Source organism: Dendrobates tinctorius, unplaced genomic scaffold (genome assembly GCF_039654945.1).
Source record: "Dendrobates tinctorius isolate UK_male_01 unplaced genomic scaffold, ASM3965494v1 ptg000134l, whole genome shotgun sequence".
NCBI lineage: Eukaryota > Metazoa > Chordata > Amphibia > Anura > Dendrobatidae > Dendrobates > Dendrobates tinctorius.
The window spans coordinates 2,189,484-2,206,009 of NW_027361802.1; the positions used below are offsets into that span (position 1 = coordinate 2,189,484).

Genomic DNA, 16,526 nt, shown 5'->3' on the forward strand with positions numbered 1-16,526 from the left:
TTAAATGAATATAATAAGTGTGTTTCGAGAGGCGGAGAAGTTACATTAACAATCACACACTGAAGGCTGTAATAATCAGCACACCATGGCAAAATGATGACTACAAGCTGCCAAAAAAAGAGCAGTTTCTTTGGAGAGACCATAAGATCACGCCTCCTACTGGGATCCCCAATAATCAGCGGGAATCAGTATAAAGAGCTGCAAGTGCTCATCATAAGGGAAATTACAGCAGCAATCCTTTCAATTCATTCTGTAATGTGTCTCCAATTTATATAAATAAGCTATTATCCAGTTATTTACTTCTATCTTGCAAATAAGTTTTCTTAAGTTGGGACATAGGATCTTATAGCAACCCCCAGGAATTTACATGTCTTTATGGTCGCTTAAGGGGGTCACCAGTATAATTAATTTAGATAGACTTGTGCTTGTGGGCTATATGAGTTTGTGGAAAGTTGCAAGGGAGGGTAAGGGAGCTAACTGTTGTGTAAAAATAAATAGTCTGGAGAGAGCTGACTAGTATGTTAGGAGTTAACTCCTCCCGTGACATTTCACTACAGTGTACCATCAGCCAGGCGTTGGTGGCCGAGCTCCATGTAAACCAGCTGTACATTATGTAAGATACAAGCTCTCACTGCAGAAGTGTGACATCAGATAGAAAAAGAAAATCAAATGCAAAATGGCTTGTTTTCAAGCTTTCTGACTAAAGCAATTTAATAAAATGAGAATACCACTTTAAGTTCTTAATCATGGAATATACCCTGGCATGATAAAGAAAATGTAATAATTGGGACACGTTTGTGTATTTTTTGTTGGACATAAGCAATACTTTGTATAAAAAAAATTTGGAGAGCTGTGTGCTGGACTATGTACTGAAGTATTACTTTAGAAAAAAGTTAGTGATTTAGCTAAAGAGAGTCCGTCAGCTCCAAAATGCAATTTAAACACCATACACAGTGGTGTAGGGGCTTTAACCCCTATTACAACCATACTAGCACTGTATCTGTTAGGTACAGTGCCTAAGAAAATAACTTTTAATTAATTTGCAAATGAGCAGGCTTCAGTGCACGCTCTGGGAAGTGAGCACTGTCAATCAGGGGCAGGCAAAGAAGAGATGTAATAGTGCACCAAACTTGGGTGCACTGAAGCCGCCTCATTTGCACATCAATTAAACTTTATTTTTTCAGGCACTGTACAAGTAGCAGGTACAGAGTTGGATGGTTGTTATAAGGGTTAAGTTCCCTACAACAATTTACATACCATTTAAAATGCATTTTGGGGGTGACACACTCCCTTTAGTGCAAAAAGCTATAGTTGAAGAAAAACTGAACCGTAATAATGATACCCTCATTATACCGTAGAAAAGTGCACATGTAAGTGGGACAGAAAACAAATCTACAAATAAAAACTGGCTTGATTGTGCTTCCTATATTCAAAGAAAAACAGGTTCTTACCTTCTATAAAATAATCCACAGAAAGGAAAATAAAAGTGACATAAAGAAACGTAAAAAAGATCATAGGAAAAACATAGGAGAGGAAAAAAGAAAAACAAAACTCAGAAATAACATGCAAAATGGACTGATTCTTATGAGTCTGTGGCTTAGGAGCATAAAGGATTCTCAGAATACAGAGCGCTATAGAAACAGGCCCGGACCTGCTGAGGGATCTCTGTAACTAAATATCTGGAACTCTTAATAATGGTCGATTCAAATCAAGGACATTGGGCCTCATTTTCCATGACTGCTTAGTGGGAAAAATAGCATGGCTGTCAGCAATAACCAATCACAGTCCACCTTTCCTTATCTAATATACTCTGTAAAAGAAAGATGTACTGTTATTGAAAATAAGGCTAGTTTTTCTGCTAGACGATGTTGATTAATGAGCCCGCTGTTTTGCCGATGCAATGCACCACTCTAATTTTCGGGAAAGGAGCATGCTCCCATATCACAGACGTCACCTATGTGATCTTTTTACATATATCTAAGATAAATCGGGAGACAATCTTAACTGGATGTGCCTTACAATCATGGCTGAAAGTGTTGGTGTTGCAGAAAATGAAGTATTTCTCCCAGAAAATTTTTGCAATTACACATGTTCTGTTATACAAATGCTATTTCCTTTGTGGGTATTGGAACAACAACAAAAAAAAAACACAGAAAAAAAGGTAAGTTGGACATAATTTCACTCAAAACCCCAAAATAGGCAGAACAAAATTATTGCCACCTTTCCAAAATTGTGAGTAAACAACTTTGAACGAGCATCACATGCTTGAAACAAACTCACCTGTGGCAAGTAACAGGTGAGGGCAATATGAAAATCACACCAGAAACAAAATAAAAAGGGGAGAATTTGACTCAATCTTTGCATTGTGTGTCAGCGTGTGCCACACTAAGCATGGAGAACAGAAAGAGGAGAACTGTCGTGAGTACCAAAATTGTTGAACAATATCAACAATCTCAAAGTTACAAGTCAATTTCTAGAGATCTTGATGTTCCTTTGTCCACGGTGCACAACATAGTCAAGATGGTTACAACCCATGGCACTATAGTTAATTGACATAGATGGCAGAGATAAAAAGTTGCAAAGCAGGATAGTTCGGATGGTGGATAAGCAGCCCCAATCAAGTTTTAAAGAAATTCAAGCTGTCCTGCAGGTTCAGGGGAATCAGTATCAGCACGAACTATCTGTTGACAATTGAATGAAATCAAACGCTATGGCAGGAGACCCATGAGGACCCCACTGCTGACACAAAGACATAAAAAGCTGACACAATGACCTCAAACACACTTCAAGAAGCACCCAGAAATGGAAGGAAACAAAGTGCTGGAGCGTTCTGAAGTGGCCAGTAATGACTCTGGGTCTAAATCCAATTGAACACCTGTGGAGACATCTTAAAATTGCTGTTGAGAAAAGGAACCCTTCAAATATGAGAGACCTGGAGCACATTACAAAAGAAGGGTGGTCCATAATTCCAGTTGAGAGGTGCAAAAAAATCGTTGATGGTTATAGGAAGCGATTGATTGCAGTTATTTATTCCAAAGGGTGTGCAACCAAATATTAAGTTGAGGGTGCCAACAACTTTGTGTGGCCCATTTTGGGGGTTTTGTGTGAAATTATGTCCAATTTGCCTTCTTTCCTCCTTTTTTTTTGTGTTGTTCCAATACACACAAAGGAAAGAAACGTGTATAACAAAACATGTAATTGAAATAATTTTCTGGAAGAAATACTTCATTTCCTGGAACAATTTCAAGGATGCCAACACTTTCAGCCAAAAGTGTTAAATGACGTGAAAGATGCCCATCTTACAACCAATGAAATGTGTGTTCCAGCTTTCAGAATAGCATCAGAAACACAGTACAATCTCAGTGTTTTGTATTTTACCTTTTCTTTCATAAAAGTAGCTTTATAAAGTTGTGTTTAAAATTCATTTTCTTTGCAGTTATTGGAGAAATTATTTATGGGGGCAAAAAGGTTAATATTAAAATGAATCAGAAAGATTTAAACATAATTTAGCTTACTAATATTCCATGCTAATAACTACTATTGCGGAATATAAATACATATAATTAAGGAAAATCAGTTTGTTTGCCTTATACGCTATCTCTTACAATTAGACACAAATCTGCTTCACTTCCATCTGATTCTCTACATTATCTCAGTGGGCAGTTATTTAGTTTATACTCAAAGGTTAAAGAAGCATTCCGGAAATTATTCATTGGACATGTAATGCTAACTAGCCACTTGCTTTCAAGCAGTGTGATTTGTGTCATCTCAACTCAGTGGTGTGCATACAATTATAACTGATTCAAGTAATCTCCAGTCTCAACACTAGGCTAAAACATGTTCTCCTGTGTAAACAGTGGGTCATTTTTCCTTGTGTGAAGGACTTCCTGTGAATTACATCAAATCCCCCCTTGTAGTTCTCAGACACTACTTCCTCTGTATGTCCAATATGCAACTGAATAAATAATTTCTTGTAAAACTTCCCTGACTCACATTGACAATCTTTTTGCGCTACTATAGAATTTTCAGTCTATTCTTACGAAATGAAGTTTTAAACATTCTACCTTGCCTCATGCTTGTAAAAGCTGACATGAAGAAACCTATTAAATGCATGAGGCAGGTAGATGAGTTTGAAGCTGCGTTTTATACTCATATACAGGGCTGTGTGGACATAGCAATGCGTCGTCTTATAGGATACAAAGCAAGGTAATGTCAGTAAGAGGAGTTTTATAACTTAGGCTTCAGTGCCTTCTGCTGCCTCCAGCTTTTTACTGCAGGTCTCCCTGTCAGTTCTCACAAGCAGGAGGCAGAGGAAAGCCTACTTGCCACTGTTGGATAGGAATCAAAGCAAATGGTGTGTGAAAAGACTACATTTCCCTCTGGATCTACAAACATAGAGGCATAATAACAAATTCATGCTTCCAGAAAGTACATAGATTGTGCATGAGACTGCACTTAAAGAATTACATCAAAGCGGGAAAAAAAGAGTCATGATTTCAGATAGCTCATACAGTTGAAACTAGAAGTTTACATACATTGTTAAAAAGACACATATGCATATATTTTTGTCAATATCTGACATGAAATCAGAATAAACCTTTTCTTGTTTTAGGATTGTCAAATAGGATTACCATAATTATTAATATTTTCCAAATGCCAGAACAATGTGAGAGAATGTTTAAGGCATTTTTATTACCATCTGCAAAGTCAAAAGTTTACATACACTAAGATCACTATGCCTTTAAACAATTCTGGAGTGCATATATGATTTTATCATGTGTTTGGAAGCTTCTGGAACAAAGACCTTAATTTTTTTTAGGCATAATGTCCATCGTTACATTTGGAGGAAAAAGAGAGAAGCTTGGAAGCAAAAAATACCATCCCAACTGTGAAACACGAGGGTGGCAGCATAATGTTGTGGGGTTGTTTTGCTGCAGGAGAGACTGGTGCATTTCGCAAAATAGATGGCATCATGAGAAAAGAAGATTATGTGGCAATACTGAAACAACGTCTCAAGACGTCCCCCAGGAAGTTAAAGCTTTGGCGGAAATGAGTCTTCCAAATGGACAATGACCCAAGCATACTGCCAAAATGGTAACAAAATGGCTTAAGGATAACAAAGTCAATGTTTTGGAGTCGTCATCACAAAGCCCTGATCTCAATTCTATTGAAAATTTATGGGCAAACCTGAAAAGGCAGGTGCGAGCAAGGTGACCTACAAACCTGGATCAGTTGCACCAATTTTGTCAGGCGGAATGGGCCCAAATACCGACCAACTATTGTGAGAAGCTTGTGAAAGGATATCCCAAACATTTCACCCAAGTCATTCAGGTTAAGGGCCATGGTACCAGATACTATAATGAAATGTATGTAAACTTTGGACTTTGCAGTAAGTAATAAAAATGACTTAAAACATTCTCTCTCATTATTCTGGCATTTGGCAAATATTAATAATTATGGTAATCCTAATAGACCTAAAACAGGAAAGGTTTATTCGGATTTCACGTCAGATTTTGAGAAAAACATGCATATGTGTTTTTTATATAGTGTATGTAAACTTCTTGTTTCAACTGTATCTGCAATTATAAAACTCAAGGAAAGTGCAATATTAAAATAACTGAATTATATAAAATATGCACACATGGAAAGTACAAAGACTACTCGGATAATAATATCAAAACAACGAAAGAAACCGACAATGTCCAATAATAATAATTTTATTTAAATAAAGTCTCATACAATAAATATAAAATATCAAAAAGGGGGGAAAAATGTATAAATAAATACCACACAATAAGAGGTATAAAAAGTGCCAGTGCTGAATCAATTCAATATATGTGGAATAACACAAAAAAGGAGGTGCAAATACTTCAATGAGTGCAGCAGGAACAATATTTAAGTGCAATGCAATTAAGGAGCAATCAGAACCGCTCAATGCTAAAAAAAGTGAACAAATAAATAATGCTGGAAACAAAATAGAGGTGCTAAAATATATGCTCCGTGCTATACCTCGTGTGCTGCTGGGGTCCCCGGGATGTGCCAGCCCCGTACGAAGGTACGCCGAAACGCACAACGCAGCAAGTAAGTAATTCTGCTACATATAGGTGATCTGATCATCGCCTGTATGTAGCAGAGCCAATTGGATTATGGCAGCTTCTAGTCTCCCATGGAGACTATTGAAACATGCCAAAAGTTAAAAAAAAATAATGTTTAAAAAAAAAAAAATATATATATATATATACAGTATATATATATATATATATATATATATATACAGTATATATATATATATATAAAAATATGAAAAAAAAATATATAAAAGTTCAAATCCCCCCCCTTCACCCCATTCAGAATAAAACAATAAAAAAGTCAAACATACACATATTTGGTATCGTTGCGTTCAGAACCACCCAATCAATAAAAAAAATAAATAACCTGATCAATAAACGGTGTAGCGAGAAAAAAGTCAAAACGCTAGAATTAAGTTTTTTTGTCGCTGCAACATTGCATTAAAATGCAATAACGGGCGATCAAAAGAACGTATCTGCACCAAAATGGTGTAATTAAAAACGCCAGTACGGCGCACAAAAAATAAGCCCTCACCCAGCCCGAGACCACGAAAAATGAAGACTCTACAGGTATCTGAAAATGGCGCAATATTTTTTTTTTTTTCTTAACAAAGTTTGGAATTTTTTTGTCTATGAACTCGTAATGACCTGGAGAATCATAATGGCAGGTCAGTTTTAGCATTTAGTGAACCTAATAAAAAAAAAAAGCCAAACAAAAAACAGTGGGATTGCACTTTTTTTTGCAATCTCACCGCACTTGGAATTTTTTTACCGTTTTTGAGTACATGATATGGTAAAATCAATGGTGTCGTTCAAACAACTCGTCCAGCAAAAAACAAGCCCTCACATGGCCATATTGACGGAAAAATAAAAAAGTTATTGCTTTGCGAAGAAAGGGAGCAAAAAAACAAAAATACCTCTAGTCATGAAGGGGTTAATGGCCTTTGCTGTGCTAAAGTACCGCTTTTAAGGAAACACCCAGAAGGGAAGGAGTGACCTCAGACACATGCGAGCAGATCCCTCCCATTTTTACTGCAGTCGTAATGCGATCTAGCGGTACACTAGGTTTTCATTACAAATGTCAGCAGCTGCTCCCCCTAGTGTCTAGAAACTAAGAAGGTCAAAACTTTTTAAATCCTTTTTCTTATTTTTAACATTACAAATTAAAACATTAATACACTGCATTTTTTCAATTTCTGATTTTTTTTTTTTAAGGACACATCCCGTTTAAGCGATTCTCTATAAACCCGTGTTGCACTTGACGTGCCACTGTTAAAATTAAACCAAAGCGGTAGAGATTTTAAAATCATCAGATCTACCTTTTGTATGACAGCATTTACATAGCAAAAATGATTTTTATATTTAAATTAAACTTTTATGTAATGTTTTTTAGGCAACATTGATTTTTTTAGAACAGCTAAGGAATAAATAGAAATGATGGAGAATATATTGTGAGTTTGTTGTGTGCCTCTCTAGCCAATCGTCTGCAACAAATATAATAACTTTTTCTGCTTCCGTCTATTCTGGGGAGATAGCCGTACATAACTGTACCTTGGTGCTCTTCCATATCCATGTCCAGTCTTCCAAGTTCTTCATTTAGCTGTTTAGCCCTCTCTTTAATATCTGTTAACCTGATAATAGCCAAAACAAAAATAAGATTAATAAGCTGTTAACCCCTTCTTGACACGCTATTTTCCAGAGATGCGTTTTCGTTTTTTCCACTTTGTCTCAGAAATCCTCTTTTGATAAATTTAACCCTTTTGCCTTCGTGACCGGGCCAATTTTTTCAATTCTGACCACTGTCCCTTTATGAGGTCATAACTCTAGAACGCTTCAACGGATCCTGCTGATTCTGACACTTTTTTCTCGTAACATATTGTACTTCATGATAGTGGTAAAATTGAAATTTGGCGAAAATTTAGAAAATTTTGCAATTTTCAAACGTTTAATTTTTATGCCCTTAAATCAGAGAGTCATATCGCACAAAATAGTTACTAAATAACATTTCCCACATGTCTACTTTACATCTGCACAATTTTGGAAACATAATTTTTTGTTTGTTAGGAAGTTATAAAGGTTAAAAGTTGACCAGCGATTTCTCATTTTTACAACATTTTCAAAACCATTTTTTTTTTTTTTTAGGGACCACCTCACATTTGAAGTCAATATGGATCCTGGTGATTCTGACATTGTTTTCTCGTGACATATTGTACTTCATGTTAGTGGTAAAATTTCCTTCATATAACTTGCGTTTATTTGTGAAAAAAAACAGAAATTTGGCGAAAATTTAGAAAATTTTGCAATTTTTCACCTTTGAATTTTTATGCCCTTAAAGCACAGAGATACGGCACACAAAAAACGTGATAAATAACATTTCCCACATGTTTACTTTACATCAGCACAATTTGGGAACCAAAATTTTTTTTTGTTGGGAAGGGTTAAAAGTTGACCAGCGATTTCTCATTTTTACAACACCATTTTATTTTTAGGGACCACATCACATTTGAAGTCACTTTGAGGGGTCTATATGATAGAAAATACCCGAAAGTGACACCATTCTAAAAACTGCACCCCTCAATGTACTCAAAACCACATTCAAGAAGTTTATTAACCATTCAGGTGCTTCATATGAATGAATGAATGGAATGTGGAAGGAAAAAATAAACATTTAACTTTTTTTTCACAAACATTTTACTTCAGAACCAATTTTTTTTATTTTCACAAATGTAAAAAGAGAAAATGAACCATACAATTTTTTGTGCAATTTCTCCCGAATACACCGATACGCCGTATGTGGGGCTAAACCACTGTTTGGGTGCACGGCAGGGCTTGGAACGGAAGGAGCACCGTTTGACTTTTTCAATGCAGAATTGGCTGGAATTGAGATCGGACGCATTTGGAGACCCTGATGTACCTAAACAGTGGAAACCCTCCACAAATGACACCATTTTGGAAACTAGACCCCTTAAGGAACTTATCTAGATGTGTGGTGAGCACTTTGAACCCCAAGTGCTTCACAGAAGCTTATAACGTAGAGCCATGAAAACAAAAAATCATATTTTTTCCACAAAAATGATCTTTTCGCCCCCAAATTTTTTTCCCAAGGGTAACAGGAGAAATTGGACCCCAAAAGTTGTTTGTCCTGAGTACGCTGGTACCCCACATATGGGAGAAAACTACTGTATGGGCACACGGTGGGGCTCGGAAGGGAAGTAGTGACATTCTGGAATGCAGACTGATTGAATGGTCTGCGGGCGTCATGTTGCGTTTGCAGAGCCCCTAATGTGCCTAAACAGTGGAAACCCCCCAATTCTAATTCCAACCCTAACCCAACACACCCCTAACCCTATCCCCAGCCCTAACCCTAGCCCTAAGCCTACCGCTAATCCTAGCCCTAACCCTAAACTGCTTACTTGCTTTTTTTTTCTTTACTTTTTTTTGTGTGACAAGATCGCTGCCTGGCATATAGTAACGCCACTTCTCCTCTGATCTCTCTCTGACAGGAGATCAGAGGAGAAACAGCATTACTGTGTGACAAGATCGCTGCCTGGCGCTGTGCCAGGCAGCGACCTTGTCACACAGTAATGCTGTTTCTCCTGTGATCACCTGTCAGTGCGAGATCACAGGAGAAGTGGCGTTACAATGAGTCAGATCGCCGGGAAACAATAAGCTTTCCCAGCGAGCTCTCTCATTGGTTGCTGTGACGCTGACGTCATCAGGACCTGAACCAATCACGTCTCGATGAGGTCGGGGGTCGCAGCAAGCAGTGTGCGCCGGGATCCCTACATTAGAAGGTATGTGGGGGTCCCGGGGGGCACAAAACCGCCGACAGTAGATAAATGTCGGCACTGCACAAAACCCAGCAAGCACCGACGTATATCTACCGCTGGCGGTCGGGAAGCGGTTAAAAGACCCTGGTATCATAGAAAGAAGTTCAATTTGGGGAGTTCTAGATAATGATTGCCCTGTAATGTGTTTGTGAGCATCAAAGACTTTGATCCAAAGGCCACTCATTTGAGGGCATTCCCACCAGATATGACGCATAGTGCCTTCAGCATTTTCACATCTCCAGCATTTTTTGGAGACAGAAGGAGATATCTTATGAAGATCTGCTGTGCATCGATGCCATCTAGTTCTGATTTTGTAATTTTTTTCTTGAGCTTTGCAAGACGAATGGAAGTATGTGTGTGCAAAGGAAAGTTTTGTTCCATTACTCCTCTGAGAAGGTCATCCCAATCTCTCTCTCTCCCACTCTTTCTTGAACCATAGGAGCTCTGTATTAGCCTGAGATGACAAAATCTAATATATTTTGGGAAATCATATGCTTCGGTGCAACTTCTCCAATCAGCTATGAATCAAACTGAGTAGGGTCAGACATGAGCACCAAAAACGAGTGAAGGGAATCAATGAATGAAAGGAACTGGAGGTATGAAAACCAAGGTATGGTTTGATCGGGGTAGAGAGCTTTAACCTCATTTAGCGATGGTATATTTCTGAAATTTGCAAGGACAAGGACCTGATGGTTTTATAGTTGAAAACCAGGAATTTACTCACTCCAACTGTGGGGGGAATTCTGGATTGTCAATGATCGATGGTGTCATAGGTCCTGAAATCTTAGAAATTTTAAGTTGTTTTACCAATTGGTCCTAAACTTTGAGAAGATCAACTGTTAATGGGAGGAGTGGTTCCTTTGAAGAACGAAAGTGATCAGAAATCCAGGGTAGAGAATTTAAGTCTAGGCACAATAAGAATTACACAACGCTTCTGGTTTACACCATGAAACCAGTCCACCATCCACCCCAGCACAGCCGCAGCATGATAAAGTTGAAAATTTGGGAGGCCGCCCCCCCCCTTGAGTTTTAGATCTAGCCAAAAATGTAATGGCCAGTCTCAATCTTTTTGATCTCCAATTGAAATTGTTACAGACTGTATTCAATTGCTTAAAAAAAAAAAAGGGGAGTGCAATTGAAACCACTTGAAATACATAAAGCAGTTTCGGCAGAATGTCCATCTTTAATACGTTAATTCTACCGAACCAAGATAATCGTGTTTCGTCATAAGCCTTGAGCTCTGCTTTGACACAACTGAGCAAAGGCTCATGATTCAGATGGAAGAGCGGGGACAAGTCTGAGGGCGATTAGACCCCAAAATATTTCATAGAACCATTACACCAACGGAAAGGAAAGGATCCCTTTAACAATTGTGCCTCCTCCTGTTGGATATTTTAGTTCAAAATCTCTGACTTAGAAAGATTTACCTTAAAATTACTCAGTCGATTATATATGTCTCAAATTCTTTCAGAATAGAGGGAAGTGATGTTTTAGGATTAATGATGTACGATAGAAAGTAATCTGCATATAGCGCCAATTTATGAAATTTGTGCCCGACAGGGATTCCTTGAATGTTGGAATTTTTCCTGAGGGCCATTGCCAAATGTTCCAACACAATAACATACAATAACGGGGAGAGTGGACACCCCTGTCTTGTTCCATTCGACACTCCAAAAGATTCTGAATAGATGCCATTGCAACGGACCTTGGCGGAGGAGTCTTGATATAAAGTCAATAATTTGTTGAGAATGTTGGGACCTAAACTGATTTGTTAAAGAGCACTATGTAGAAATGGCCAGCTAACCAGGTCAAATGCTTTTTTTCAGCATCAACCGATAGAATGCATGCTGGGATCTTTTTCAATTTTGTATGGGACATTAGCAGAATTATATTTATCGTATTGTCTCTTGCCTTCCTCTGGGGCACAAATCCTACTTGATCGTTGTGCACAATATGCGGCATCAGGGGGGCTAATCTGGTCGCTATGATTTTGGAAAAAAGTTTAACATCAATGTTAATTAAGGATATTGGCCTGTAACTTGAGCATAATGGTGTTAATTGCATAGCAAATGTTTTATAAAATTTGGCAGAGTAACCATCTGGACCTGGGCATTTTGATGACTTAAAGTACCTCCTCTTCTTCAAATGCTTGCTCTGTGGATGCCTTTGTGTCATCTGGTATTGAGGGAATAGCAGTGTCTTTCATGTATTGATCAATTTTCAAATGAAGTTGGGTTAGTTGTTGTAAATTCCCTTGCTCGGACTTATGAGCTGGAGCTCCCTCTGGTGGTTACTGGGAGTAGTGGAGCTGCCCAGTTGGATGGAAGTTTGCCACTTGACGAAGATAATTGGGAATCTGGGATTACTGGCTGGGAGCATATAAGTGAGCAGGTTTCCCTTGGTGGTTGCTGGTGATTTCCTCCTTGTGCATTTTGAGTTCTTCTGTCTCCTGCTTGATCTGCATGGTTCAGTTAAGTGATTCTTTTGCTAATCCTTTGCATCTAATCTGGTTGTGCCTTTTTTTGCTTTCTGCTTTGTTGCGAGGGTTCAGAGTACTCCCTGCTGGAGGCAGAGCTGGGCCCCGCTCCATATGTTACAGCTTGTGTCAGTTTGTTCAGTCCCCTGTTATATTGGTATCTTTTGCTTTGCTTCCAGTTCACACCAGAATGCTGATCTAGTGGGGGTGAGGTCGTGTGGCCTCAGGTTTTTTGTATATCAGATGTGTTGGTATTTCAGGGTTTTTGCGTGATTGCAAACAGTATCTTTTCTGTCCTGTCCTATCTAGACAGCTTGGGCCCCATCATTTGCTCAGTCTATTTTCTGCCTATGTTTGTGTCTCATCTGGTCTCACTGACAATATATGTTTGGGGGCTGTCTATTCCTTTGGGGATCTGCTCCGGGGCAGTTTAGATTTCACCTTTCTGGCTTTAGGCTTAGTTAGTTCTCCGGCCGTGCCGAGGCGTCTAGGGCATCGTAGGAACGCTCCATGGCTACTGCTAGTTGTGTTGTTAGGATCCGGGGTCTGCAATCCACTTTGTTACCAACCTCTCTGGTGTCCTGGTGGCTTAGCCTGTTCCTGCTATCCTCTTCGGTGGTTGGCTATTGCAGATTCAGTCTTCCCAGCCTGGTGCAGGGCTACAATTTTGTTTCTGGTGTCCTTTGACAGCTCTTTGGTCTTCACCATAGTGGAGTTTGGAGTCAGACTGTTTGAGGGTGTGCACAGGTGTCTTTTTATACTGATAACAAGTTTAAACAGGTGCCATTACTACAGGTGATGAGTGGAGGAAAGAGGAGACTCTTAAAGAAGAAGTTACAGGTCTGTGAGAGCCAGAAATCTTGATTGCTTGTTTCTGACCAAATACTTATTTTCCACCATAATATGCAAATAAAATGAAAAAAAAACAGACAATGTGATTTTCTGGATTTTTTTTTCTCAGTTTGTCTCCCATAGTTGAGGTCTACCTATGATGTAAATTACAGACGCCTCTCATCTTTTTAAGTGGTGGAACTTGCACTATTGCTGACTGACTAAATACTTTTTTTCCCCACTGTATGATACCAGGTTGTGTAGTACTGGTTCTTCATTTCTGGGAAGTGATTACTTTTAAAATGGGTCTCCTGTAAGAAAGTAATTTGCACTCCTATTTTATGCATGCCGTATAGAATTTGAGAACGTTTTTGCGGGACATTAAACCCTCTAACATTTAGAGAAGCTACCTTAATTGATGCCATGTCTGATATTACCAATTTCAACTTAGTGTAGGTGGATGGACAAGGAAGAAAGTACAGAGATAGAGAAGATATAGGTAAAGAATAGAGATAGAAGAGGTTGAAATAAGCCTATATAGAGAATAGGCCAAATCCTCAATCCTAGGACAAGGATGTAAAGAAGGGAAAAGGAAACCGTTCGGTAGTAGAGTCCTTCCCAAGTAAACTTGGATAAAACAAGTTGCCCTAATTGACAAGTGTCTTTCAAGGCAACACTGAATAACTTCCGGGATCTTGGAAAGGAAAATACAGTAATTAACCATATTAAAACATATCCCAGTGATCATTTTAGATCGTTAGGTGTTTCTGAAAGTTGTGTTAGTCTATCATACTAACTACAGGTATCTACTTGTATGCTCAGAAATCTTCTCACATTCACACAATGTAGATTGCATATTTGTGTCTAAATTATTAGACTAAGGGCTCAGTAGTATCTCCTTCAAATCCAAGATAGATGAATGACATCACACTCGGATATCCACAGTATGAATCACATTATATAAAATAAATTATCTTATGATTCTAAGAGGTCCAGTTACACCTAAGTCCACAATATAAACACTAAAAAAGGAACTTGGCAAGTGACATATAAAATTCAATAGACAAGCTTTCATTGAATCTCCTAGAATGAAACTGAAACAAGCACAGATATTGTTCAATTGGATGAGAATGAGAGGATGGTCGTCTTCTGGGTCTTTGGGATTCTTGTATTTGTCGATGATTCACGTAGGAGTCCGAAGGAGTCAATGGATTTGTGGGCAAATCATAGACAGTAATTTCTGGCAGATCCAGGTCCTCTAGGAATGACCGCAATCCATGTGGGTTCATCAGAAAGAAAGTTACATGCTGGTTGTGCACTTGTAATTGGAAGGGAAAACCACACGAGTAGGGAACATTTCTTTCTCTGAGAACTTCCAACAGTGGGCACAGAGCCCTACGTTTTGCTAAGGCTGACCTAGATAAGTCCGCCTTAAAAGGTAAATGGGCCTCATCAAAATCCATAGGCCTTTTGGACCCAGCCCATCTCATATTTTCTTCTTTGGTTTTGAAATAATAAACTCGGCAAAATACATCTCTGGGCATGTCTGTGTCATTGTTGCGGGGTCTTAAAACTCGGTGTGCTCTGTCAATAAGTATTTCTTTAGTAGGTGGCCTTTCCAGGAGCGTGTTAAAGATGCCGCAAATGGTGGGAATAAGATCTGATGTGCCAGCTGCTTAAGGTAAACCCCGCATGCGAATATTATTGCGGCGTTTTCGATTCTCGAGGTCCTCTATCATACCAAATAATGAGTCAATCTGTGTAGAATGGCATTCTATTAATTGACTTTGCACCTTTTGTTCTGTGGCAGCTGTGACAGAGGAAGATTCCAAATGGGTCACTCTATCGGCGACTTGTGAGATTTACACATTCAGGCCGTGTATCTCAGAGTTATACAGATTTTCCGAGCAGGTAATATAACCTTCCATATCTGCTTTGGTCAGAATATTACCCATTTGAGAATGGAGATCTTTGATTTCTTCCATCATCAATGCCAGATTCTGAGATGGTGTCACCGCAGGGGTTTTAGCAGAGCTTGATGAAGGTATAGAAGAGGTGTTGGAGTGGATGTCTCTCCTTCCTGCACCTTCTTGCATATTTTCTCTGGAGATATCCTCTTGTGAGGAAGGGGAGGCAGTGTGAGAGGGAGCATCAGACGCCATTTTAGAATCTTGATCTGGGGCAGAGCCTGGCATGTCTGTTAAGTATCTTTGGATGATGCCTGATCTCGAAGAAGCTGGGGTTAATGATGTGGAGGACTTTCTGCATTTCCTGCCCATATCCCACACACACTGGTCTTCCAGACTAAGGAGCCTAAAAGTGTCTTTAGGGCACAATGTTTGGTTTCACTTTTTAACCCCTCAGTGACACAGGATCCAGTTAACTCTTAGCTATAAAGAGCCCAGTGGATTTTACATATACACTTCCCTCAGTTCATACAGAGGGGGCTCTGCCAGAGTTCAGCAGGGAGGATTTGTTGCCTCCAGTGTAGAAACACTTTTGCCACCTTGTCTTCCTGCCTGCCATACACTTTTCTCAGAGTCCCAGAATCTATGTGGCAGCAAGAGCGCTTCTGATAAGCACTGACAGTAGGAAAGCACTATTCACAGTGTCCCAAGACTCAATGTAGCCAGCCAGAGAGTAGAGCATCCTGTTAAGTGCTGACAGGGGAGGGTAAACTTTCTCAGATATTGTGTGTCTGTCCAGGGACAGCCCTGATAAGCATTGATAGGAGGGAGCACACCGGGAACTGAAGCACAGACACACAGCTCCCTACTTGCTTTTCTTCACACAGTAGGCTGCAGTACATTTGTCCTAAGGGGACCAAGACAGTTTCAGCAGGAGGGATCTTGCTCTGCTTCAAGCTTGAAGACACACGGCCCTCTTCTCTCTCCTCTCACAGGCTTCGCCATCACTGCAAATACACAGCTGGTCATCCTCCTCACCTCTCCTTTGCTGCTACTCGATGACTGATGTCCTAGAGTTCTTTTTTTGCAGCATTTAGCCTTCTCCATGGCCCTTGAATCCCTGGGAGCAGCAGAAACTTTAGTGAACACATCCACTTGGAGCCATTGTCAGGCCACGCGCCCACGTTTATTTTTAAGTAGTGAAAAAATAATTCGGAACATTGTAAAAGGAAAAAAATTCGCTTGTGGTGTAATTTTCTGATACATGCAACGTTTTCAATATTCGGTCAATGGGGCTATGTAAGAGTTTGTTCTTTGCGCCCTGAGTCAATGTTATTGATCCCATTTGATACCATCAGGGAGCCTGCAAATTTCGTAGCTGCAAGTCAAAAGTGAAAGAAGATGTCAAAGGGGT

The 16,526-nt window shown here is 39.2% G+C and overlaps 1 protein-coding gene across 3 annotated transcripts in view; it reads right to left on the reverse strand.

The window, feature by feature from the left end:
• Positions 1-16,526, reverse strand: part of IFT74 (intraflagellar transport 74) — a 181,917-nt gene that overhangs the window by 50,768 nt on the left and 114,623 nt on the right. For all 3 annotated transcript variants that reach the window (XM_073543682.1, XM_073543683.1, XM_073543681.1), the window contains one exon: positions 7,620-7,699. In XM_073543682.1, coding sequence (XP_073399783.1) covers positions 7,620-7,699 — 80 coding nt within the window. The remainder of the gene's footprint in view (positions 1-7,619; positions 7,700-16,526) is intronic.